The following is a 25,305-nucleotide window of genomic DNA, read 5'->3' as shown; positions in this document are numbered from 1 at the left end:
TGCATTAACCTTTACAAGGTCTATCAAAACACGAGTTAAGAATATCAATTCAAGGCTAAAGAACAGGAAGAACATAACAAGACAACGTGTGATACTTTTAGCACAGAATTAAGTGTCCACATACCTGTTTTTGATGTGGTAATATATCGCAAGAGCTACACTGTAAAATAAAACACAGGAATTCAATGTTTCGTAAACACACTCACCATTTCATATACTAGCACTATAAATCATAGACCACTAAATCTAATTAAAAGCTACACAGTCCATCTGTAAAGCTCCATTTCATTCAGTGTTGATCAGAACATACTCCACATTAAGTCACTCTGGTGATCACTCCCAGAAATTGTGAGACTATTTTGGAAACAATAGAATAACAATGGGAAGTTATAGCTTTTCTATCAGATTTTTAGCTTTCCTCACTTTTAAAATGCAGATACATTAAAGTGCTACAAATTAAACATATTTAGAAATCTCCAATTCACTGCCTACTGGGTTAGCAAATTATTAGTTTTTTTTGTAACTTCCAGAAAGAACAATGAGCAGCAAGAAGAGTGGCTGCTCTTCCTTTCACACACCATCTTGGCAAGCTGTGCAGCACAGCCACTCACTTCCTGAAACGGTGGTGGAACTTACCCAGGGCATTGTCTTACAACTGTCTAAACTTCTCAAATATCCGAATATAATAAACATTCGTTTTCCTCAATTTTTCATTTCTAATGTAAAATACAATACATTCAACACAGAAATTTCGGAAAAAGCTTAAAGAAAAATCTGAGTTGAGATGTAGTTCAGTGGCAGAGTGCTTGCCTAGCATGTGTGGCCCTGTGTTTGATTGGCAGTACTATGGGGGAAACAACTTGAAAACAAAATTGTCTTTTAGCGGAAAAGGTGATGTAATCTCACTTGGGAAGCAGGAGAATGGAGAGTTTTAGGCAAGCATGGGTACAAAGAAAGACTATGTCTCAAAACAAAAGAAAAACAATCTCTTTGCCCCCAAATAACTACTATCAATTTGAGATATACAGTTATTATTTCTACCTATATGTGTGAACAAAGAGGTTGGCATCCTATGCTTAGGTAGCCATGTTAGTGTTTTTCTTACCTTAGAAATGATTCCTAATGAATATCATTTTAAAAGCTCTAATTATATTTCATAATTTGATTGTTGAATAGTTAATCATTCTGTGACTGAATATTTAAACTGTATGTAATGTTCAGTAATTAATTCACACCATATTAAACAGGCTCACAAATATCTGTGTCATCTATGGCTATATTATTTCTATAGGAAAGCATCCTATAATGGAATCGCTTGGTAGCTAGACCTCCTAATATATACTGTTAAGTATCATGCTGGAGCATGATCAATGTACTCACTAGTGTCTTTTCACTTCAGATTCACTAACACCTTGAATACTTTGATAAAAACCCTTTTCTTTCTGAATAGAAAATGGCATAGTTTTGATCATGATCAAGTTGACTGGCCACCCTAAAAAAATTGTCTAAAATTCTTTCTACTCCGGTTGTCTTCCTTTAAAATGTAGAAAAATGCCTCCACGTTATTTTCTTAGCCTCTAAAAACCCAGATCATTTGCAGGACTGCAATGTGCTCTGGTTCTCAGAGATTAGAAATGGCTATTCAAGAAACCACCAGAGGTAAAGCTGATGGGAGGGTGACAACAGAGACCTAAGCCAGCTCTGAGTCTCCAAGAGGCTCAGGTGTGCTGGATTTACTAAGACTGAATCAGACAGCCCCTGGCACAGGCTTATGACTCACATCTCTTCCCAGACCCAGGTACTTCCATGACCTCAGCTAGGTGTGAGGAGACTCAGGACCAAGGGGTAATAGGCCGTTCTTCCTAAAATCCCTAAAGGCATCTGAGCTGATAAGGAAGGTTTCTGACTAAGGTGAAAAGGCTTCAGAGCTAAGGTAGTAATAATGACTGCAGAGTATCTTCCCATACATTCATAGACCTACAACAGACCCTATATTCTAAATGAGATGTATCAGGTTCAAACAGCAGATCGGGATTTGTGACCTGTACAACAGTTGTGCCCTTGGGGTTAGGGATTTAGCTCAGTTTGCCTAGCAAGTGCAAGGCCCTGGGTTGGGTTCGGTCCTCAGCTCCAGGGGTGGGGAACGGAGTTGTGCCCTTTTCTTCCACTAACTCATCTTCAGAGAGAAGGACACTACTGTTTGGTTATCCAGCAGTTACAATGCGGTGACAGTCACCTCAAACCTAATGAATGGTTTAGTAGAATCTAGTTCATAGCTTGGTCCCTATGCTTCCCATGAGGGCAATGGAGTTAGAGACACAGACCAAATAAAACACATTTGTAACTGCTGGCAACACATCTGCCTTCTCCTTAGCCAGAGCTGTATGAGCCGAAAATATGGCAATCCTAAGACCTCTGGGGGTCAATCAAGCAGCAGCTGTCCTAGATGACCAAGGGGGTGAGGCATGAACAGTGGGACACATGGACTCCCCAGGTTTCCTCTGCTGTGTGTGTGGGGGTGGGGTGGGGGGGGGCTGTTCTGGGATTTAGCTGAGGTATGGAGATTGGTAAGTCTAGCTCCATACCACAGATCTAGCATTTAAAGCAGTGACAGGGAATCCAAGTTTTCAAAGGAAGGACTATATTCACTGGAAGAACAAGGTCATCTTTTCAGTACCCCAACTGCTGGCCTCACCAGTCTCTCCTCCAGTAGTCCACTTTTCCACTTCCTTTCCCCCGCTGTTAGACGCATCCCCCAAACCTCCAGCCATCCTGGACCCAGCAAAATTTGCAAACTCTCTTGTCCACTTGAAAAATCCCCAATTTATGGAGATGTCACACCAAATTAGTTTATGAATCAATGGTTTAGAACTCAGAGTATTCTCTCAAGGGAACAGTAGCTAGTTTAGGAAATACATGTTCTGCCCCAGAGATTCAGATTATCCACAATGAAGCTCAGCTCATCTTAATGGCTGATCCATTCAATGACAAAGATAAGGGTAAGAGGGTCTTGGACTTAAGAGAGACAGAGGATTGGAAAGGGAATGGGATGTTGCTTTCCTGTGAGGGTAAGGTTGGATGAAGTGGTAGACGGGGCTGAAATGTGGCTGCTGTGTCTACCCTCTGCTTCTTCTCTTCCTTCCAAGAGTCTCTCTTATGGTACAGAGCCACTGTCTGGAGAACTTATTAGGTCAGCTACTACCTCTAGTTTTTGAGTACTTCATCTCCTTGATCATAAACGAGTGAGAGGAGCTGGTACCTGCAGGGGACTCCAATGGCCCAACCTAGTTCCCAGCACCCATTTCAAAAGAAGATACCTTCTAGAGCAATTGAACAGAAGAATTTCAAGTTTAGGTGGTACAGAAAAATGTCTAAGTTAAGGTGGTGCAGGAGACAGAAAGAAGACAGCTGTCCCTTAAATATCGAATCCTCACCCTTGGCTGCCTACAAGACCCTCCCAGAAGTAGCTTCAAAACTCCGTTTTCTAAGCCACACCCCCAGGCAGATGCATCCAGAATGCATGTATGACAACATTAAACTTCCAGGTGACTCCCAGTGATTTATGTGAATCCACAACCATAACCAGGTACTTGCACCTCTCAGCATGTCATCTGGTTTTCCCACCAGGTTCCTAGTGTTTGTGCCATAACCAGTGGTGATATTAAGTCACCTAAGGGTGGAAGGTGGAGAGCTTGGTCAGATCTCTCTGTGAACTTGAAGAGCTCCCGCTACCCTGGATAGACTCCATCCTCCTCTCTCATCTGATCTAGGGTTCAATGGGAACTGGCAGATTTCACTCCAGACTTCTCAGCTTGAGTAGCTGCCAAAAAACCACAGGGCACAAAGATCTTCAGGTCTTTTCACTTTTCCCCACAAGCCCTCATATTTCCAAAGGTTCTATACTGTCCATTTCCCAGCAGTGAGCTCCATCCTAAGGAGGGAGTGGCTAGGTGAGGTCACTCAAATATTACACTGTGTGCTATGATGTATCTCTTCCCAGGTCCCATGGTGGCCACCTGTGTTTATGCTCACTGGCCATGACCCCATTCCTAAGGGCTGGGGCATTGAGGGAAAGGAACCTACGTGATCAAGCATATATACTGAAGAGCCTTTGTTTCCCCTTTACAGGACTAAGACACTGTCCATGGAAAGTAGTTACAGTCCTCAATACCTGGACTGAGGCAGTGACTGTCACATACAATCATAAACGATGCCTCCAACTCAGAAAACTTGGCCCATGAAAACAGAGCATTTTACAGGTAGTAACTTCAGCACTTCATGTGCGAATATGCATTGTAATTAGATGTGTACTTTCTTCAACAAGCGGAGATAAAATCTCCCCGATTTCAGTCAGGCTGTTGAATCCAGGCCCTTCTATAGAAGTTCTCTGAGCCCTAGCAGGGGTGGCTGCTGCTGTCACTGTGCTGATGGGGGCAGTACAGCACAGGGGAGACCAGCTCTTTGCCTCTTTAAATGAGGAAAGTGAACCCCCCAAAAAAAGGGTATGACCCAAAGACTCCCCCCTCTTCCCTTTTAAGCCCATTTTAAGATAAGGATCTGAGGCCAAACGTAGAAGAGTACTGCCTAAATGCCCCTCAGCGGCCGGGAGGATCACAGTTAGACCTCCTCACTCTCAGCATAGCTTCAGTCCCCATCTGGGACTTGGAGGGGGAAGATCTCATTTCATTTAAATGTCAAAATACTATTGGTTCTGTGCTGGGATGGCTTTGGTCAAAACTGAAAGGGCAAAATTGTACATCCATACACAGGAAACAATGAACACATTTTAGGACATCAATATTTGAAAGAAGGTAAAATGTTAATTTCTTTACATAAGTAGAAACATGCACAAATATTCTGAATCTGAATCACATCTTAGCTACCACAGCCACTTTAAAAAAAAAAAAAAAAAAAGAATCTCCAAGTCTGTTATTAACTCTCCCAGGTCCTATAAACAGCTTTTTGGTGAAGTAAAGAAGTCTGCAAAACCTTTGGAATGGAGAGACAGCTCAGAGGTTAAAAGCACCGCCTGCTCTTCCCAGAGGAGCCAGGGTTCAATGCCCAGTACCCACGTGGCAGTTCACAACATTCTATAACTCTAATCCCAGGGGCTCTGATGCCCTCTTCTAGCCTCCAAGGGCACTGAATTCACATGGTGCACAGACATACAAAATACCCATACACATAAAACAAAAGTAACTTTAAAAAAAAATCTTGCCAGGCATAGTGGCCCATGCTCTTATTTTTATTTAGTTTTCTTCTTTAAGAAATTTTTTATTCATTTACATACCAACCACAGATCCTCCTCTCCCAGCCTTCCACCGCCCTCCCAAATATAGCCCCCCATTCCCTGCTCCAAAAAGGTAAGTGGCCCGTGCTTTTAATGGGCCAGAACTTGGGAGGTAGAGGAAGGAAGATCTCTGAGTTAGGGGCTAGCCTGGTCTACATAGGGAGTTCTAGGACAGCCAAGACTAGAAAGACCCTGTCTCAAAACAACAAACAAACAAACAAACAAACCACAAAACAAATAAACAAAAAGGAAGTCTGCACACCCACCATTTGATGGTGTACTTGAGGTTTGGCTGACTGACTGTGCTGTCATCTAGGAAGATGGTGGAGCAGGAGCTGTACTTCCTTGATGTCTGGCCTGGAGGATGCTAGAAAACAAGATGACACCAGTTACACAACACTTAAGATTCTGCCAAGCAGCATGTGCCAGCTGGTTTCTGTCAACTTGACACAAGCTGGAGTCATTTATAGGGAAGGAACTTGGTTGAGGAAGGGCCTCCACCAGACTGGTCTGTGGGAAAGTCTGTGGGGCATTTTCTTGATTAATGATCTATGTGGGAGGGCCCAGAAAATTGTGGGCGGTGCTACCCTGGGGCTGGTGGTCCTGGGTGCTATAAGAAAGCATGCTGAGCCTGCCATGAGGAGCAAGTCCATAAGTAGTGTTCCTCCATGGCCTCTGGTTCCTGCCTTGAATTCACTAGGTGATGGACTATGATTGGGACATTTAAGCTGAAACAAATCCTTTCTTCTCCAAGTTGCTTTTGGTCATGGTATTTCATTACAGCAACAGAAACACTAACTAAGACACAACATTGCCCCTTTCTCTGAGACCAGACCACAAAGGAAACATGCTTTAGCAAGAGCTCCACCATAACTGCTAACAGGGCAGAAGTTCTGGGCCACACTGGGAGGTGTCTCCATGTAAGTCACCACCACTCCCAGTTGCCATCTTCCTTATGGGACCACAGGAAACCTGCAGCATGCAGTGGACATTAGGGGGATACACACAGGGAAGGTGGCATCTGAGTCTCACGCAGTAAGATAAGGTTGAGAATCCACTGCACCCATTTCTCCAGGTGCATAGTTGATTTTAGAGCCACAAATAATTCAGCCCACCCAGATCAATTAAAAAAAATCTCTTGGCTAATATGCTTAAATTCACACAAATTTATAAATAAAAGTGTTCCTTTGTTAGGGACACTGTATAGTGAAGTGGAAGATTGGACTTTAAAACAGATGACCTTTAGGTAACAGGTGCTCTTACATTTGCGGTTTCTTAGTGATTGCACAAATTCGAGTTCTGTGGAGAACTTTGCAAGGAGCCAGCTTCTGAGAGGCAACATGAACTTTACAGCCATGACTGCTAACGGAATGCTAAGCAGACATTTGTCAGATGTTTGGGAAACAGGGTTAGTAGACTTTCACCTGGTCAATTCTGGAGGCGGGGGTTGAGGCGAGGAGGACAAAGGAGGAGGAGGAGAAATAGGAGGGGAAAAGGAGGAGGAGGAAGGGGAGAGGAAGGGGAAGGAGAAGGAAGAAGGAGAAGGGAAAGGGGAAGGGGGAGAAGAAGAATCAAACGATGCAAACAAGGTTCCTTTTGCCTAACACTATTTTGACAGGCAGGTGTCACTTTCAGCAACCAAACCAAATCCCTCCTACATCACAGAATCACCTGCCTGACCTGTCTACTTTCAGCAAAACCCTGGAATACAGATTATCTGAACTAAGGCCCAGATTTCTGCTCAGTATGTTCACATCTGCTTCCTATGTAGGTTTTTTCAGCAATAAAACTAAAAAGATCTGCAGTAACCTGAGAACTACATAAAAAGGCTAAAACCACACTTTTCTCTTGGGAAATTCCTGCTTAGTATTTTAGGTGGCTGGTTCTTTAAAAGAGCACTAGAGGGCACTGTTAGTGGTGGTGCTGCTGAGTGCTTTGTTAGCAGCGGACAGATCAGAGGCACCAGCTTCAGGCCATTAGGCATGCTCCAGCCTCCAGCTCAAGTTCACTACTAGGTGCTTGTGTGTGGAAAGGGCATTTAGAAAGCTTGTAAAGTTCAAGTTAGAATTTCAACATTAAATTTATCATGGTATTTCGGGTCAATTTAGTAATCAACATTCTCCTTAAGGTATTTTGGGATGCTACTAAAAGCAATTCTCCTGCAGCAATAACACTGAAATAATATATTAAGAAATATAAGAAATGAGCCGGGCGGTGGTGGCGCACGCCTTTAATCCCAGCACTCGGGAGGCAGAGCCAGGCGGATCTCTGTGAGTTCGAGGCCAGCCTGGGCTACCAAGTGAGCTCCAGGAAAGGCGCAAAGCTACACAGAGAAACCCTGTCTCGAAAAAACCAAAAAAAAAGAAATATAAGAAATGAAAAAAGCCATAATTATGACATTTCCATGCTGCAGGAGCAACATCTACTGCCCCCACTGCACCAACAGATTCTGACACAAAAATTCAGCAACCAGTTACCATGCTGATAAATATTTTAGAGACATGTTATAATGTTAGTAATTCAAACAAAGCAAAGAGACAATAGTACTTTACTTCTAGATCTTGTGGGGTTTCAACTCTTTCCTCAGATCGATTCCCTGATGGCAAAAGTGTGATGCGAACTGCCAAGAACTGAAGCTGTGGGGCAGTACTACACTGCAGCAAGGAATACAGCCTGAACCCTCATCTGACACTGAGTCAGTGGGCAAGGGTCAGCTTAGTCTCTCACCAAGGCATCAGTACTTGCCTGGGGTGGCCCAGCTTTTAGTCACAGCATCCCAGAACTTATGGCTGACATCCCTTCTAAGGTGACAATACCACTCCCAAACCAATAATTTCTATGACTAATCCTCTCATCCCCAAATTCCAGCTTCAGAGTACCTCATCACCATAGGTGCCAGAGGCATCAAGCCATTGGTTGAAATTCTCAGAATGCAAGCTGCCTTTGACCTTAAACCGCATGTCACTAAGATGCTGAAAGCAGAAACCTACCAGAAGCGCCTGTGCCAGGGCTACTGCCTTGTTTGGGCTTGTGTACTGAGCTGTTCCTCTAAGAGCACAGCAGGAGGGTGGGAATACCAAGCACCAACAGCAAACTACAGTGCTGCAACACGGCCTCTGACGGCCCCAAAGCACTGCTTGTCTTCCCAAGAGTCAGTCACAGGACACTCACTCAGGCTTCATCAACATTTTAAGTCTATTCAGTATGCTAGATGGTTCTCAGCTTCAGCCAAACGTTTTATTAAATTATTGCCCTATGATACTGAAAAAACAAAACAAAATAGTATGCTTATACATGTATGTATACACTCTCGCTGCAAGGTTCCAATCTGCTGATAAAAAGATGGCAGGAAGAGGCACAGCAGACACTGACTACAAACCACAACAAGGACCAGAACAGCAAGCCAAACCCAAGGATACAGTGATGGCATTTCTACTGTGAGAGTAACCAACAGCCACCTAATTGGACCTGAGGCCCATTCAAAAGGAGGAAATTGATGCCTGGTACTGTAACCTAACCAACCACCCATGGCTGGTGAGGCCATGAACCCTAGAGGAGAACCCACTACTGACGCTTTCCTAAACCAGTATAATTCCTGGCTCCAGTCTAAATATTTATCCTTATATCCACAGACAAGTGTAACTCTCATCGATCATCAATGCAGCAGATAGGGACCATCAAAGCAATTTATACCTGGTCAAAGTACAGAGAACTACTAAATGTGGGACACACACCCCTAGTTGATGCATCTGCAACACAACCTTGAGACCTAAGGCTCGGGAACATCATGGAAGATGTTCTGGGCAGAAAGACTACAGAAGCCAGAGGCCCAGAATGTCTGCTGAGAAAGTGTCTCTATATATGACAGAGTCGCAGCCATGAGGTCTTCACAATACGGCCACCTGACCAAGACCTGAACATGATATAACTCGCTGATATGCCAAGGCAGGTGAAGAATGAAAGGCATTAATGGCTGATCAGTGAGGGAGGGTCAGTCTTCTCCAGGATGAGTTCCATGAGAGGTTATCCAATCCCAAGTGCTCAGCCCTAAACACATATGCATATGAGCAACACTAAATGGACTCAGCAGGTTGTATTTACATGTAAGTCTCTCTCTCTCTCTCTCTCTCTCTCTCTCTGTGTGTGTGTGTGTGAGAGAGAGAGAGAGAGAGAGAGAGAGAGAGAGAGAGAGAGAGAGAGAGAGAGAGAGAGAGAGAAGGGAAAGAGAGAAAAATAATTTTAAAAAATCGTGAAATTGAGAGGGAATAGTTGGAGGGGGAAGAGTGTGAGGTGGGATTGATGTAAATCCGTAACCATGTGTACCAACCTCAAAAATGGTAATAAAATAAATTTCTAAAAAGTGAGACAGCAGAGGGACACTGAAGCTATAACACAGTCTAAGTCTGCCCCCAGGTAACTAACTGCCTGACTGACTGCTAGGTTACTTTGCCTCCCTCCAAGACTAGAAAAACGTCATTAATACAGAACGTGGAAAAATACACACTTCCCTAGCCTCCTGTGAGTCGTCCTAGCTTGCCTACATGTGCTGTAAGCAGTGTGCAGAGCACCCGCTTCCCTTCACTGCTTCCCACTGAGTCAAACAGGACAGCCACCATGACTCATTTGAGAAAAGATTAAAACTTCAAAACATTTTCAAGACTGCCAGAACTAGGACTTCAAAGTTCTTCTGGCCCTGGGTCCAAATAGTAAGAAGACTCTTGCTTAACTGACACATGAATTTCTACTGACATTACTTCCTTATGAAGTTTTCAGAATAATCATCTATCTTAATGCTGAGGCACATTCTCTGAAGTTTTTGCAAGAGAATAAATGACACTATAAAATACTCCCTGTTTATCTTCCTGGCTTCAAAACACATTTGCAGTGAAAAGGACATGAGAAAGGCCAGCCATTCCACTCCTGATTCTGTCTTGGAATGTCTTCTTTCTGCCTCCCCCAAACTTCATAAAAAAGTCTTAAAATAATTAATTCACATTACATATGCTAGAGGATGTCATAGAAAAATGAGGCCAACACAAATGGTATGTGTTTTCCCTGTATTTTAGGAAGATTCCCAACTGCAATTATCTATAATGCTATAATTTATAATCAGAGATTTTCACATTTTGGTTAAAAAAATGTACAGAAGTAGTTGACTTTCAAGAAAAGCAAAACCAAAACTTCAGCAAATTTATAAAAAGACATTTTAAATAAAGACCTTTACACAAAGCTTTAAAATTTTTTATAACTTACCCCATTTTCCCTCTAACTGATCATTCTAATGACATCTAAAACAAAGATGCTGATTAGAATATTAATCTTTCTAAGTCAGGTGGTTTCATTGCTGCTATTCAATTCTCATGTAGTAAATCTTTAGAAGTAGTGATATTTAACCCTTTGATCCCCTCTTGGTTCTTCTCCAGCCTATGGCTCCATTCTCACAGGAGGCACTCCAGGTGGGAGCCAGAGGAACCTTTCCGTCTGGAGGTCACATTCCCTGCTGTGTGGTCAACAGAGATGGTCAACTTGACTGGATCTAAGAGCTCCTAGGAGACAAGCCCATGGGTGTGTCTGTGAGGTTCTCAAGACTGAGGTAATGAAGTGGGAAGATAAATTTAACTGTGGGTGGCACCATTTGATGGGACAGAGCCAGGCTACAGAAAGAAGAAAGGGAGCTCAACACCAGCCCTCATCTCTCTGCTTCCTGCCTGCACATACAGTGTAATCAGCTCCCTCAAGCTCCTGCGCCATGCCTTTCCATCACAGACTGCGCCCTCATACTGTCAAACAAGACTATCCTTCCCCCCAGGTGTTTTTGTCAAGTATTTGATCACAGCAGTAAGAAGAGTGACCAATGCATCTGCAGGTGCTATTAGTAAGCTAGGGGCAGAGGGAACCTTGCCCATTTCTCTTCATGGGCTCATCTATAACACTGCTTTCACGTTTCTTGAATAACAACATCCTCCTTGCAGACTGCCTGAGTAATATACACCACACAGGTTCTTCAGAAACTCAAAGGTGAAATCAAGCAACAAAAACGTTATATAAAAAAAGACAAAGGATACCAGTTGTTCTAGAATTCAAGAACAAATTGAAATTTTTACTTCAAGAACCATATTTCAAACTGAATCCTATAGACTGTCCTGTAAAAGCATAACTGTAATTGTTATCTCTAACTTCAAGTGAATCCAACTAAGAAGCACAGAGACAAGTTCCAACCCTGGCTCTACTGTCTACTTGTTTCTTTATGGCTCAGTTTTTCATCAGTAGAAGGAGAGTGGTGATTGAGCACTGAGCTGGGGTGAAGACTGTCCAAGTCAGTATGCTCCACTCTTGGCAGAAGATTCCAATTTTTATAGTGTTTCCCACCATCCTCCTACTGCTTTTCCTTTCTTTTTAAAGATCTCTTATTATTTTTCATGTGTGTGTGTGTGTGTGTGTGTGTGTGTGTGTCTAAAGAGGCTACAAAAGGGTGTCAGATCCCCTAGAGTTACAGGAAGTTGTAAGCCTCCCTACATGGGCTCCAGGAACTGAACTCAGGACCTCTGAAGGAACAGCCAGTGACCCCGACCTCTGAGTAGTTTTTCCAACACCTCTTCTACTTTCCTAACTTAAGTTACAAGCTGTGAAACTCACTCTGGTGGTTTGAAAGAAAATGGCCCTCATAGGCTCACAGGGAGCGACAGTCACTATTACAAGTCATGGTCTTGTTGAAGGAAGTATGTCACTGGGGACAGGCTTTGAGGTTTCAGTCAGATGCTTAATTAAGCCAGGATAGTGGCTCACTGTTTCTTCCTGTTCTCTGTGGATCCAGATGTAGAACTGCCAGCTACCTCTCCAGCACCATGTCTGCCAGCATGTCACCAAGCTTCCTACTATAACAATAATGGACTAAACCTCTGAACTGTAAGCCAGCCCCAATTAAAGGTTTTCCTTTATAAGTGTTCCTGTGGTCATGGTGTCTCTCCACAAAAACAGAAACCCCAAGACAACCACAACTGGTGTACTGACCTAATCCAGTTTGCAGATAGTCTCACTTTATGCAAAAAGACTACTTTGATGGGGATGTGTATGCTGTGAATGTGTTGCTCTGATTGATTGATTAAATAAAATGCTGACTGGCCAGTAGCCAGGCAGGAAGTATAGTATAGGCAGGATAAGCAGGGAGAATTCTGGGAAGTGGAAGGCTGAGTCAGGAGACACTGCCAGCTGGTGCCATGTAAAGGTACGAGTGAGCCATGAACCACGTGGCAAGGTATAGATTTATAGAAATGGGTTAATTTAAGATGTAAGATCTAGCTACCAAGAAGCCTGAGCCATCAGGCCATACAGTTTAATTAATATAAGCCTCTGTGTGTTTACTTGGGTTCAAGTGACTACAGGACTGGTGGGTGAGAGAGATCTGTCCTGACCACAGGCCAGGTGAGACACAAGAAAACTTCAGCTACAAATGGCACCCAACAGTTCGAGTTTCCACCTAAGTTCCTGCTTCATGTCTCATGTGGGCAGTGAGACACGGCAGTATGTGGGCTTGAGCTACCCTATGGCAGATACATGGCACGCAGGCTTGACCTATGCCAAGTTACACAGGTTTCTCCAAGCTTCGCACTATGCTGCGTGGTGGATATAGTTTTTGCTAGTTTAAAAAAAAAAAAAAAAAAAAGAGGTTTCTGGGCTACACACTGCTTTTGATAGACTGGCGGGTGAGAGAGATTTGTCCTGACCAGAGGCCAGGTGAGACACAAAAAAAATTCAGCTACACTATTTTATGTGGCTGAACAGCACTCAGTTTTTCCCACCAGAAGCAGAACTCATGTGCTCATTTGCAGGCAAGTCTGTGAACAGTGTGGAACATCACACATTCCAGAGTCGTCTGTTACAAAGAAACTCGGCACACAACTATCTTTATTCACGAACAAGTACAAGTGAGAGATGAACATCTGTTTGACTTCACTGTCCTACTGCTCAGCATATCATATAGAAAAGCATGAGTTAAGGTGCACAACCTAGCACCTATATCCACATGCTGGCCCATGGCTGCTGATAGGTAGGAGACACATGCCAGGAGCACAATGGATACAAGGAAGGTCACAGTGGAGAGCATATGAAAACAAACATGGAGACTGGAGCTGTGAGATCACACCTGTCCCATTAGACATTATCAAGAGTGAAGAGGGCCGCAGGAATATATCATAAGAACTCAGCTGGTTATGGAAAAGTCACTACCTGGAGGGATCAAGGAATTCCTTCAGAAGAAGCCAAATTCCACAGAGCCACTGGTGTTACTTGGCTTGTTATATCAGCTGTCTTCTGTTATGAAAATCATGTGTGCCTTCATAGTTTTCCCAGTTGATTTTCCCTACGAAGGGCTAACAGTGTGGATCACTCTCTGGATATAAATACACATTTAAGGTATTGGAGAACAGCCTCAGGAAAGGCTTCCTCTGGAATCAGATATCTCCCTTAGCCACTTTCAAGGACTAACAGTAATAACAATCCACATGCTAGTCTCCTGATTTAAGATAAATTCCACACGGAGACACCGCCTAGATCAGGTGGACGTTAAGTAATAGCTCATACAATTTAGCTCAGATGCTCCTTTCTTACAGCCTTACTAACTTTACAGACCTCTAACTCCTTACCTAATCCTTCTAGGAATATTTAGATAACCTTCTGCACTGACAGCTATGCTCAGCCTGAACACCAGTTCAAGCCTCCCTGTAATTATCATCATTGGCAGCATCCGACCAGGTCCATCCCCAGATGGAGGAAAGTACCTTACCAGAGATAACTCTGTACTCTCTAAGAACAGACTTAAGCATTCAGGCTACCTGTTTGAGAAGGCCTGTTAAGCTTAACATCCTCCTTTCCCAAATCTTACCTTTAGTTCCAGATCTCCCTTTAACTATCACCAGAGGCATCTAGCTGTACACAGGTTGCCTAGCGACCGAACACACTTTCCCCCACCCTGCAGAAAAATGGCAGATAGCTTGGACAGATAGGAGCCACAAGAAAAAAGAAGACAGTTTTATTTTCTCCCATTGACCTAGCAACTTATAGATTCTTAACATTTTCTACCAATCACATTTAAGACTATACTTGAGCACATAAGATCCCTCTTCTTAGATACTACCTGAATTTATTAGCCTTTAGTTAATTCATTAGTCACTTCCCTTTTGGGTTGCAAATGATAATTAACAATTACTGCCCCTCTATGTGATTCTTATCACCCCTCCGTTTGACCCTGGAAGTCTGGTGGTCACTGCCTGAGGAAAATTCTTACCTAACTTTATGACCCTGTAGAATTCAAGCCTGGTGACCTTGCTCCACCAGGGGCTTGCTATTGCTTGGGAGAGGACAGAGAGACAAGAACAGGGAGGGATAAGGAGGATTTTGACCAGAGAGTACGCGTGGATGAGATGGAAGATGAGGAAGAGTCAGATGGGGAAGTACTAGCTGGGTAAGAACAAGATGAAAAAGACCTAGATGAGGCAGAATTAAGACGAGACAATTAAGACAGAACTTAGAGGGAGCAGTGGATGAATAGAGAGAAAAATCAGGCAAGAAAGGAGCTAGGCATGAGAATAGAATAGAGGCTGTGTAGAACCATCACAAAATAATAAAGTGTATGGACTTAGGAGTTTCATGTACAACGATTCATTTCTTTTCATCAAAGATTAATTATCAACTGGCTGTAGATTCTTCCCGGACCCTGGGAGGGGACTATCGAGGGGCTAGACCCCCATAGTCACTGACACAAGAGCAGCCTGGACAATCAACCTCTTCTTTCCTCGCACACCCTCAGATTGGGTTAGGGGTCTGGGTGCCATTTCAGCTCTTCAGCACCTAAGTGTTGGAGTGGGGAAGCAGTCAAGTCCACCCACAGGTAACTAACTGGAGGGGAGGGCGGAGCGCCAACCCTCACCCTCCTAGAGTCAGGAACGCACCACTTCCTACAGTCAGACGGAAGGCACCGCCATTTTCATCACCGCTTCTCGGGCTACAGACTCTGACCCCAGACAGTCTACAGTTTAATTCTAGGCTACAACCTAGAGAGCCAAGGAAGTGCTACCTGGTCAGACCAAAGGAGATTCTACTGCTTGGGTTCTCTCCTTCCCTGAGGACCTCTCATTTTATTGTCTCTTCTTCTAGATTTCCATTGCTTTGGGTATGTTGAGGTTTGTTGAGAAGGTTGATGTAAAATTCCACGAGTGAAATTACAGTGTGTTAAAATTGTGAGTGGATAAATTAGTCTTAGTTTTCCCTACAAGGGACAGAAAATTGTGAAATTCATTCTAACAGAAACACCCTGCAGTTCTCCTAAAATATAGTTCCTTATTTCTTTAACAAAATTTAATCTAGCCTTAACAAATTGCTTGTCTTTCTACCTCAGTTTTTGTTTTACACTAGTTCCATGTTGTTGTCTGTGGTGTAATTCCTATTGTGATGTGTAAAACTGGCTGTCTTATAACTATCTTACAGACTTCAACTGTAAACAAACTATTGTGGCTGTTAAATGAAAAAATAAAACAAATAAAAAACAACAAAACCGACCTAGAGGGCCAGGGAAGTGCTTTAGAAATCTGACAGAGGGCTGGTGAGTCAGCTTACGCACCCTCACATAACACAAGCAAATTCAGATAGATAGATAAAATACCCGATAGGAACTAGAGACCTTATGACCTCTAGGAAATGACATGTACACATTAGATGTCACTGATGCAGAGGAATCACCAGTTCCCTATGGGTCCAGCACGTGTCTTTTGATGGCCTTAAGGGTCTTAAATACACAGCTTTATCACTAAGCATGTCAGAATCTACAAGTTCTGAAATGCAGTCTAACAACCCTGAGGCAAGCCTTCGTAAGGTCAGGTTCATCACTGCAGTTTTCAGTGAGAGTGTACAGCACACTTACTCTGGCAGTTCACATACTACATCACTCCTTACCTTGTAGGAGCAGTCTTCTTTCTTAAAGAACAAGACATACTTAAACAAGAGGTGTGGTTATCCCTTGTCTGTTCCAGAGTCTGCCAGGGAGCGGTGGGGAGAGGCTGGAGAAGGCAGGTGTACCTATTACTAACCTGTGTAGCCACCGTGGGGAGATACTGCTTGGAATGGCCAAGGTACTAGAGGGAACTGCTTTGAAAATTAAATGGTCAAGTTTAGCCTCTTCACACATATAAACTGTTTTTGAGTAAACACACAAACATGTGAGGCCTTGTCCCACAAACAGTAATTGTGTAGGAGAGAGAGAGGAAGCAGACAGCTGTTCTGGAAAAATAATTATGTATTTATTCAAAGGCAAGTGCACTACAAAAAACAAAACAAAACAAAACAAAACAAAACAAAAAACCCAAACCAAAAAACGGGAATTTGGTATGAGCAGAAACAAAAGGTTCAAACTGAAAACCCTTTGCTTTGTTTGGACCCACGTCATGTTATGTTGCGGTAGCACTGTGGTCTTACCCACAGGCATACACCCTTCCAGAGCAGTCAGGGAATCTGGAGACATGGCAATGGGAGTGAATCCCAAACAATGCCTGGCAAATCAGCATTTCATCATTCCTCACCGTCTTCTATGTACCGCACAACACACAGGGCATCCTCACCTACCAATCTAGTATAGAATCGTTAAGAAAAACATGGGGAGGCAGTTTTACTTACATGGTTAATGAAGAGACTCTTGCGTTTTTCTCTGACTGTGAAGACAAAAGATGGGACAAAAATGTTACATGCTTGCATATCAACCCTTGCAGGTTGATGAGGAATGGGCCTCTTTGCCATGGCTCTATCATTCCATCAACCAAGGTTCCCAGTTACTCATTTACCAAGTTTAAGTGTAAAGAAGCTACACAAATGCAGATCTAAACTTGACTGACAAGGTCAGTACACAGCTACTTAAACAATACCATAACAACTGTAGCTGAAGTCAATAGAAGAGTGAGAGATTTCATTACCTGAACGAAGTATTAGTAAATCTCATGAAAATTATATGCACCCAATAGTTCAAGAGAATTAAGAGAATTACTTACTTCTAACCCAAGTGGATCTTTATGGATCCACATTATATGAATGAATGATTAGTAACCACAATGACATCCCCAACAGGAGACCTAGTGATGTGAACAGAAGTGTTCTGTAGTGGAAGACATTTGCTTCCTGGAGGTGATGGAACAAGCCTGAGCTTGTTTGTGGAGGCTCCAAGGGGCACTTGCAGCTTCCCCCCCTCAGGCAGGCAGGCAGGCGAGCCTCCCCATATGAAATGCTCTTGTGCCCAGCCTTGTTGCCTGCACATTCTGGCCTGCACTGTAGGGCTTTCACCTCAGTTTTTGACAGAACAGGCATCCTTCGGCCTCAGAAACCAGAAGGGGGCCAGAGAAGACAGAGAAACTGGTGATAAACTGTCACCAAATCCTGTGTTGTCCTTGTTGTTCTAAAGACTAGCTCTTCTGGGCACACATTAGTCCATCAACTCCCCAATTAGTTCCTTGTAGAGGATATGAAGGACAGGCTTCTGCTAGGGGAAGGCACTAACTCAAGGTGTGCCATTTCAGCTTATCGTCCGAGCAGGCATCCCTCCTGCGGTCTGTACCCCGAGCAGAGCAGGCATCCCTCCTGCAGTCTGTACCCCGAGCAGAGCAGGCATCCCTCCTGCAGTCTGTACCCCGAGCAGAGCAGGCATCCCTCCTGCGCTCTGTACCCCGAGCAGAGCAGGCATCCCTCCTGCACTCTGTACCCCGAGCAGCGCAGGCATCCCTCCTGTGGTCTGTACCCCCAAAGCCATTGAGCTAAAAAGTCCGAGAGTCTTGGAGTTTTCCACCCTCACTACCGCTCTGATTCCTAAGGAAACACTTGTTTTCCCTAGAAATATATCTTCGGTGCCTCACATGTAGCTAGCCCCGGCCTAGCAAGCAAAGAGACCTCATTCTTAAATACTTGTGAATGAAAATTTTAAAGAAAGAAACTGAAGAAAACAGAAGACAGGAAGACTTCTCATGTTCATGGACTGACAGGAATCAATATTATGAAAACGACAGTCCTACTAAAAGCAATTTACATAACCAATACAATCCCCACCAAAATTCCAATGAAGGGTCAGGCATGGTGGCACATGCCTTTAATCAAAGAACTCCAAAGCCAGAGGCATGTGGATCTCTTGAGTTAGAGGCCAACCAGAGCTAAATTGTGAAACCTTGCCTCAAAACAAACAAACCCAATTTAACTCTTCACAGAAATTGAAAAAGGAACTTTAAAATAAATATGGAAACACAAAGGAACTTAATCTATGAAAACACTGCTAGAGGTATCCCTGTTGGGGGGATATAATCTTAAGGCGTTCCTTTCGTTTATGCTGCAGTTTAACTCTGTGAAGCTGTGTTACTTTGCCTGTCTAAAACACCTGATGAGCTAATAAAGAGCTGAATGGCCAATAGTGAGACAGGAGGAAAGAAGACAGGCAGGGCTGGCTGGCAGGCAGGCAGAAAGAATATATAGAAGAAACCTGGGAGGAAAGAAAAAAAAGCAAGAGAGAAGGGGAGAGGACGCAAGGGGTCAGCCACTCAATTACACACCCAGTCACGGACTAAGAGTGAAAGTAAGATTACAGGAGTAAGAAAAGGAAAAGGCCAGAGACAAAAGGCAGATGGGATAATTTAAAGTTAAGAAAAGCTGTCCAGCAACAAGCCAAGCTAAGACCAGGCATTTATAATTAAGAATAAGCCTCCATGTATAATTTATTTGGGAGTTGGGTGGTGCCCCCCTCAAAAAGAACAAACAACAACAGCATGCCAAGGGGTACGTGGTATCTTGCACCTGCCCTGCTCCCTCTTGTAATAATACAACTTCAGCTAACTTTTTTCCCTTGGCAGACATGAAAACTGTAGTTTCCTCTTTCCATTTTATTTGAGAGACCTTTTAATGGCAAGTGCTAGCCACTACTCAACCACAGGATATTGAGACTAGAGAGGTCTCAGACACTCCCCCATTCAGCAATCTTCTTTGGAATTCTAAAAGAAGCCCAGGCAGAGTGATATGAGGTGAGGAGTGGGAGAGGTGAGGGGAGGATGGTTTACAGGAGCAGCACCAGCAATGGTTACTATGGAACTTGGGTAAAAGAGAGAGAGGTTCACTGGAGCAGAACGATGGCCGGGCTACTAGTGGAAGCCTTTGACTCTGCACACAACTACAATTTTGTTGTTGTTGTTGTTGTTTTGCTTTTTTTTTTTTTTTTTTTTTAGAGAAGTAGACCTGATTGTGGAGATAATATAGATAATGAAGATTATAAAAATATGGCAGAGGCAGGTAGATCTGAGTTGGAAGCTAGCCTGGTCTACATAGTAATTTCTAGACAGCCAGTGCTACATACTGAGACCGTTTCTAATAAACAAACAAACCCAAAACAAAAACCAGAAACAAGCCAAGAGACATAGTGCATACTTTCAATCCCAGCACTCTATCCCTGTGAGTTTGAGGCCAGCCTGGACCACACAGCAAGTTTCAAGACAGCTGGTGCTAGAGGGAAAGACCCTGTCTCAAAAACAAAATCAAAGTTTTGTTTCCCAAGGATGGCATAGATCAGGCTTTAAATAAGCTAATTAAAAGTTCTGGGTACTTTTTCATAGAATAAATGAGACCAGCACAAAAAGTAGAGGAGTCAATCTTTTACTTAAGGCAAAATACAACTAGTATTGCCGGGAGTGGTACTCCATGCTATTCATCTTAGCACTGGAGGAGGGAGGCAGAAGTAGGTAGACATAAAGAGACACCAGACAGCAAACACACACACACACACACACACACACACACACACACACACGAAAACAAACAAACAAACAAACAAACAAACAAACAAACAAACAAACAAGAAACAACCAACCAACCAAAAAAACTCACATCAAAATATAACTAGTGGAGCCGGGCGGTGGTGGCGCACGCCTTTAATCCCAGCACTCGGGAGGCAGAGGCAGGTGGATCTCTGTGAGTTCGAGGCCAGCCTGGGCTACCAAGTGAGTCCCAGGAAAGGCGCAAAGCTACACAGAGAAACCCTGTCTCGAAAAAACCAAAAAAAAAAAAAAAAAAAAAATATAACTAGTGAGCCCTAGTTTGGAGTGCATGCCAAACTTCCTCCTTGTTGAGCTAGAAACCTGACCAAGGGTCAAGAACACAATGACACAATGACCAGGACACAAAGTGTACTACTGAAGGAGGATGTCAGCCCACACTTCCTAGCCCTGGGCAAGGCATCCTGGTGAGGTCATTCCCAGGGCTGCAGGAAGGTAGCCTGGACCGGAAGCAGATCTTCGTTTATTTCTAAACCCAGATCCTGAGGCCTGGGACATTCTGTACACTCAAGAGGAAATAAAAATGAGGAGGGGACAAGGGCAAGCAGGACAACAGGCAGCAGGACAGTGTCACAGGTGTACAGAGACAAGGGCAAGCAGGACAGTGTCACAGACGTGTACAGAGACAAGGGCAAGCAGGACAGTGTCACAGACGTGTACAGTCAGAGACAAGGGCAAGCAGGACAGTGTCACAGATGTGTACAGTCAGAGACAAGGGCAAGCAGGACAGTGTCACAGATGTGTACAGTCAGGAGACAAGGGCAAGCAGGACAGTGTCACAGACGTGTACAGTCAGAGACCAGGGCAAGCAGGACAGTGTCACAGACGTGTACAGTCAGGAGACAAGGGCAAGCAGGACAGTGTCACAAACGTGTACAGTCAGAGACAAGGGCAAGCAGGACAGTGTCACAGATGTGTACAGTCAGGAGACAAGGGCAAGCAGGACAGTGTCACAGACGTGTACAATCAGAGAAGACAACTACAGGCCAGAGAGTATGAGGTGAGCAGGACGCAGCAGAAAGTGACCCATCAGCTTATTTCCATTGAGAATAACTAGGGCCAGAAGACTTCAGAAGCACAGAAATGTCAACTAACTATAATCAGAAGCTATTTCTTCCAATAAAAGATACATTTATGTAGAAAATTTGGAAAATGTAAAGCACTACGTGGAAGAAAGTTAAAAATGGTATAAATAAAAAATAAAGCTTGGGAAATACACAAAGAAAAAACATACCACAGCAACCCCAACATAATATTTTAGTGTGTATTTTTAAGTCTCTTTTTTATGTGTATTTACAGATAAGTTTACTTTTGAAAATGGGTGTTTTTCTCCACGAATGCAAATATACATGCACTTACATATAAACATACCAATAGGAACATGTCCATTTTTGTTCTGGTATCAGCATTTTCAATTTTTTAAAATATAAATGTACTTTGTCATATGTATTATGTTTTTCCTACTTATTCCATTTTTAGGTAATTTTCTCCACTATTTTCTTTTTTCAAACCGGGTCTCACTATGCAGCCTGGGCTGACCCTGACTCTCAATCCTCCTGCCTTAGCCCCTTGAGTACAGGAATAACAGGCATGTATCACCATGCCCAGCCTCTCCACTGCTTTCATATGCTCACATGCTCACTTGTACTGCACTGGGATGCCCCTAACTTGACACATACACTGGAACATCTGACCTAGTCAAGTCACCAGAACAGCATTCTACACATGGTGGAGGGAGGCGTTGCAATATTTTGATGCATCAAGGCGGAGTCGAGGTATCAGTTGGGTACATTACTGAAGAGCACTGCAGCCATCTGACCTGAACTCTTGTTTGCCTCCAAGATGTTCAGAAGTAACTCTTAATGGATGGTCCAAAACCAACCTATCTGTACTAAGAAAAACCGGAGATGGAAAGATGGGAGGAGCAGTTGAGCCAAGACACCACCTCCTCCTCTCAGCTCAAGTCTAGCCCTTCTCCTCTTCAAGCCTGTGTTCTGGTATTCTATGGGCAGCATGACTCTAAAACCAAGACCAGTTGAGAGAATGCCGGAGCCCTAGCCAAAGGAAGAAACTCAGTGCAAAATATATATATATATATATATATATATATATATATATATAGAGAGAGAGAGAGAGAGAGAACGCGAGCGCTAGTGAGCTTCCGGTCACTGTAGACTTTAGGAAATTCTCCTAAATTTTCTAGCTGTTTCCCCACCACCACCCCCAAGACAAAAGTCTCACTACACAGCTCTGGCTATCCTGGAACTGTGTAGACCAGGCTGGCCTCAAACTCAGAGAGATCTACCTGCTTCTGCCTCCCAAGTGTTGGGATTAAAGGTATGCACCACTATGACTGGCTTCTAGCTGTTCTTTCATGATGTCTGTCCCATATCGACTATTTCAGCAGCTTCCTGAATGTCAAGGGTTCGGTGATCAAATGCATATTTAATGTAAGGTAGGCTACTAAGCTATGAAACACACTGAGAGGGTTGGTTGACAATAATAGAGGGGGAGCTGAAGGTGTTCAGAGATGAAAAATAACTAGATATCACTTCTGACCACCAGACCAAAGGGCTGTCTACCAACAGCAGAGTGGGTCTGTGATGGCAAAGGCAGAGAACACTGGCCTGTTGGGCAAAGCACCATTACCCCTCTCTGTTCTGTCTGTGCTTCCTGTGCAAGTTTCTCACCACTGCACCTGGGGACAGCATTAGGCCAAGGTAAAAGCAGAGTAAGAAAACTCACTCTGGTTCTAACTGATCACATCTGAGTTTGGACTATGCAAACACTCTGTCCAGATTGAAAGGCCCAAGTGTTCAAAACAAGGCAATGTTCGAGAGAAGAGCAGACCACAGCACCTAAAGAAAGCATCCCCTCACAGACCTGGCCTTCCACCCCATAAACACCCCTTCCCCCCTACAGCTTAAGGGATAATTGCGGAGAAATAGCTGGCCCAAGGGCAGCTCCATCACTCACACTGAATTTAGAGTGGGAAGAGAGAACTGCAAATTTACTAGCTGGGAAAAAAAAAACAAAACAAAAAAACACCTATGTCCTCCTGCCTCTAATGTAGTGGTTCTCAACCTTCATAATGCTGAGACCCTTTAATACAGTTGCTTATGTTGTAGTGATCCCCAACCATAAAATTATTTTTGTTGCTACTTTATAACTGTAATTTTGCTACTGTTGTGAACTGTGATGTAAATAGCTGAAAAGTAGGATATCTGATATGCGACCCCTGTTGTAGAATATTATTTTAAGGTGTGTTACTTTTGTTTATGTTGCATTTGTTTAACTCTGTGAAATCCTGTTACTGTGCCTGTCTAAAACATCTGATGGTCTTATAAAGATCTGAATGGCCAATAGTGAGGCAGGAGAAAGGATAGGTGGAGCTGACAAAGGAAGAAGCAGCCAGAGAAGGAGAAAGACATTAGGGACCAGCCACCCATCTACACAGCAAGTGATGGAGTAAGAGTAAGATTTACAGAAGTAAGAGAACGAGAAAAGTCCAGAGGCAAGAGGTAGGGGGGATAATTTAAGATAAGGAAAGCTGACAAAAAACAAGCCAAGCTAAAGCTGAGCATTCATAAGTAATAATAAGCCTCCGTGTGTGATTTATTTGGGACCTCGGTGGCAGCCCCCCTACAAAATAGTGGAAGAGCAAAAACAAACAACAACAGAGTCCTGTGAAAGGGTCAGTATACTCCCCTCAAGCCCACAGGTTGAGAACCACTGCTCTAAAGAATGGTTATATCCCTTTAAATAAAGCTAGAGGATGAGGGAGAAAGTGAAATTGCTACACAAAATGCTTGGCTCCTAAGGATGAAGTAAGACTCCTGCCTTCATCCTTTTATTCCCCGTTCTTTATAAACTTCCTTCACCCCGTAGCAGTATACTTAGAGCAAACTGAGGAAGGAAGACAATCTCTGTTCTTAAGCTTCAGGTAATATAGTGAATAAACAGACAGTCTTTTATCTATAAAGTAGTTTTTGGCTTGGTGGCACATATCTGTACTCTCAGTACTGAGACTGAGGCAGGAGGACAGCTGAGTTCCATCCAGGCCAGTCTGGGATACAAAAGGAGACCTTATCTCAAAAACCTAAACCAAAAAGTTTACCCTGAATGATCTGAAATCAAATGTGAAGTAAAAAAGTCATCACAGAAAGACAGACACAGGTGACCTCTTGACACACGGGATCTCAAAGGGCTGTCCTGAAAGGAGGGCACACAACAGCAGCTGCAGGCTGGGGGAACGGGGGGCGGGACGGAGAGAGGCCAGTTAAAAACAGCCAGGAGAGAGGACTGCCAGGGTTCTTGGGGCCGAAAAGGAAAAAAAAGAGAAAGAAAAAGGGATAAGATGATGTCGAGCAAGCTACAGCTCCTGAGTTGACCAGTACATAGTATAGAGGCAAATATCATGCTGTTCCCCCAAACGATGTATACTATTGGATGCCAACAAAACTTTTAGGAGTTTTAATTAAACATGAAATTAAAGTAAAAAAAAAAAAAAAAAGCCAGGACCAGTGGCATTTGCCTATAATTCTAGCTGTTTAGTAGGCAAAAGGGAGATTCACCTGAGCCCAAGATTTAGAGACCAGCCTGAACAACACTACAGAGATCTCAAAATATGAAAGTGTGGGGTAAGGAATATAACTTAAGTGCACTGAGCGTATGTATACATAATTGCTAAGGAATAAAATAAATTAGAAAAACTGTATTTTGCCACACAATAACTCAGAGCTAGAAGAGAGTAAAGGTCTTCTTCAGATTGGGTGTTCAGAGAGCTAAAATGGCTATAGATTTGTGGGATGACTAAGAGCAGAGGAGAGGTAGCCACTTTGAACACAGGCTGCACAATCTGCGGGCCGTGTTAGTGGTTCTTAACCTTCCTTATGTTTCGACACTTTAGTACAGTTCCTCATGTTGTACTGACCCCAACCATAAAATTATTTCATGGCTACTTCATAACTGTAACTTTGCTACTATGATAAATTGTAAATATCTGATTGTGACCCACAGGTTGAGAACCTTTGCTCTAGAGGTATGAGAAGAACCTTGACCCACAAAGACTCCAATCAGGACCATACTCTCTGTCACCAAGAAATCCCAAGAGAGAGAAAGACTCCAAGGGAAAAATCCAGGAGAAGATGACATGGAGCTAAGGAGGGAACAGTT

At 43.4% G+C, this 25,305-nt stretch overlaps 1 protein-coding gene across 1 annotated transcript in view; it reads right to left on the bottom strand.

Annotated features, from left to right (window-relative positions):
- The window catches only part of Ccny (cyclin Y), a 131,215-nt gene that overhangs the window by 35,194 nt on the left and 70,716 nt on the right, over nucleotides 1-25,305 (bottom strand). Inside the window, exons 3-5 of the mRNA XM_042277917.2 lie at nucleotides 16,955-16,989; nucleotides 5,557-5,657; nucleotides 125-160 (exon numbers count right to left, since the gene is read on the bottom strand). Coding sequence (XP_042133851.1) covers nucleotides 125-160; nucleotides 5,557-5,657; nucleotides 16,955-16,989 — 172 coding nt within the window. The remainder of the gene's footprint in view (nucleotides 1-124; nucleotides 161-5,556; nucleotides 5,658-16,954; nucleotides 16,990-25,305) is intronic.

This window comes from Peromyscus maniculatus, chromosome 5 (genome assembly GCF_049852395.1).
Source record: "Peromyscus maniculatus bairdii isolate BWxNUB_F1_BW_parent chromosome 5, HU_Pman_BW_mat_3.1, whole genome shotgun sequence".
NCBI lineage: Eukaryota > Metazoa > Chordata > Mammalia > Rodentia > Cricetidae > Peromyscus > Peromyscus maniculatus.
This window is presented reverse-complemented; position numbering and strand designations above follow the sequence as displayed.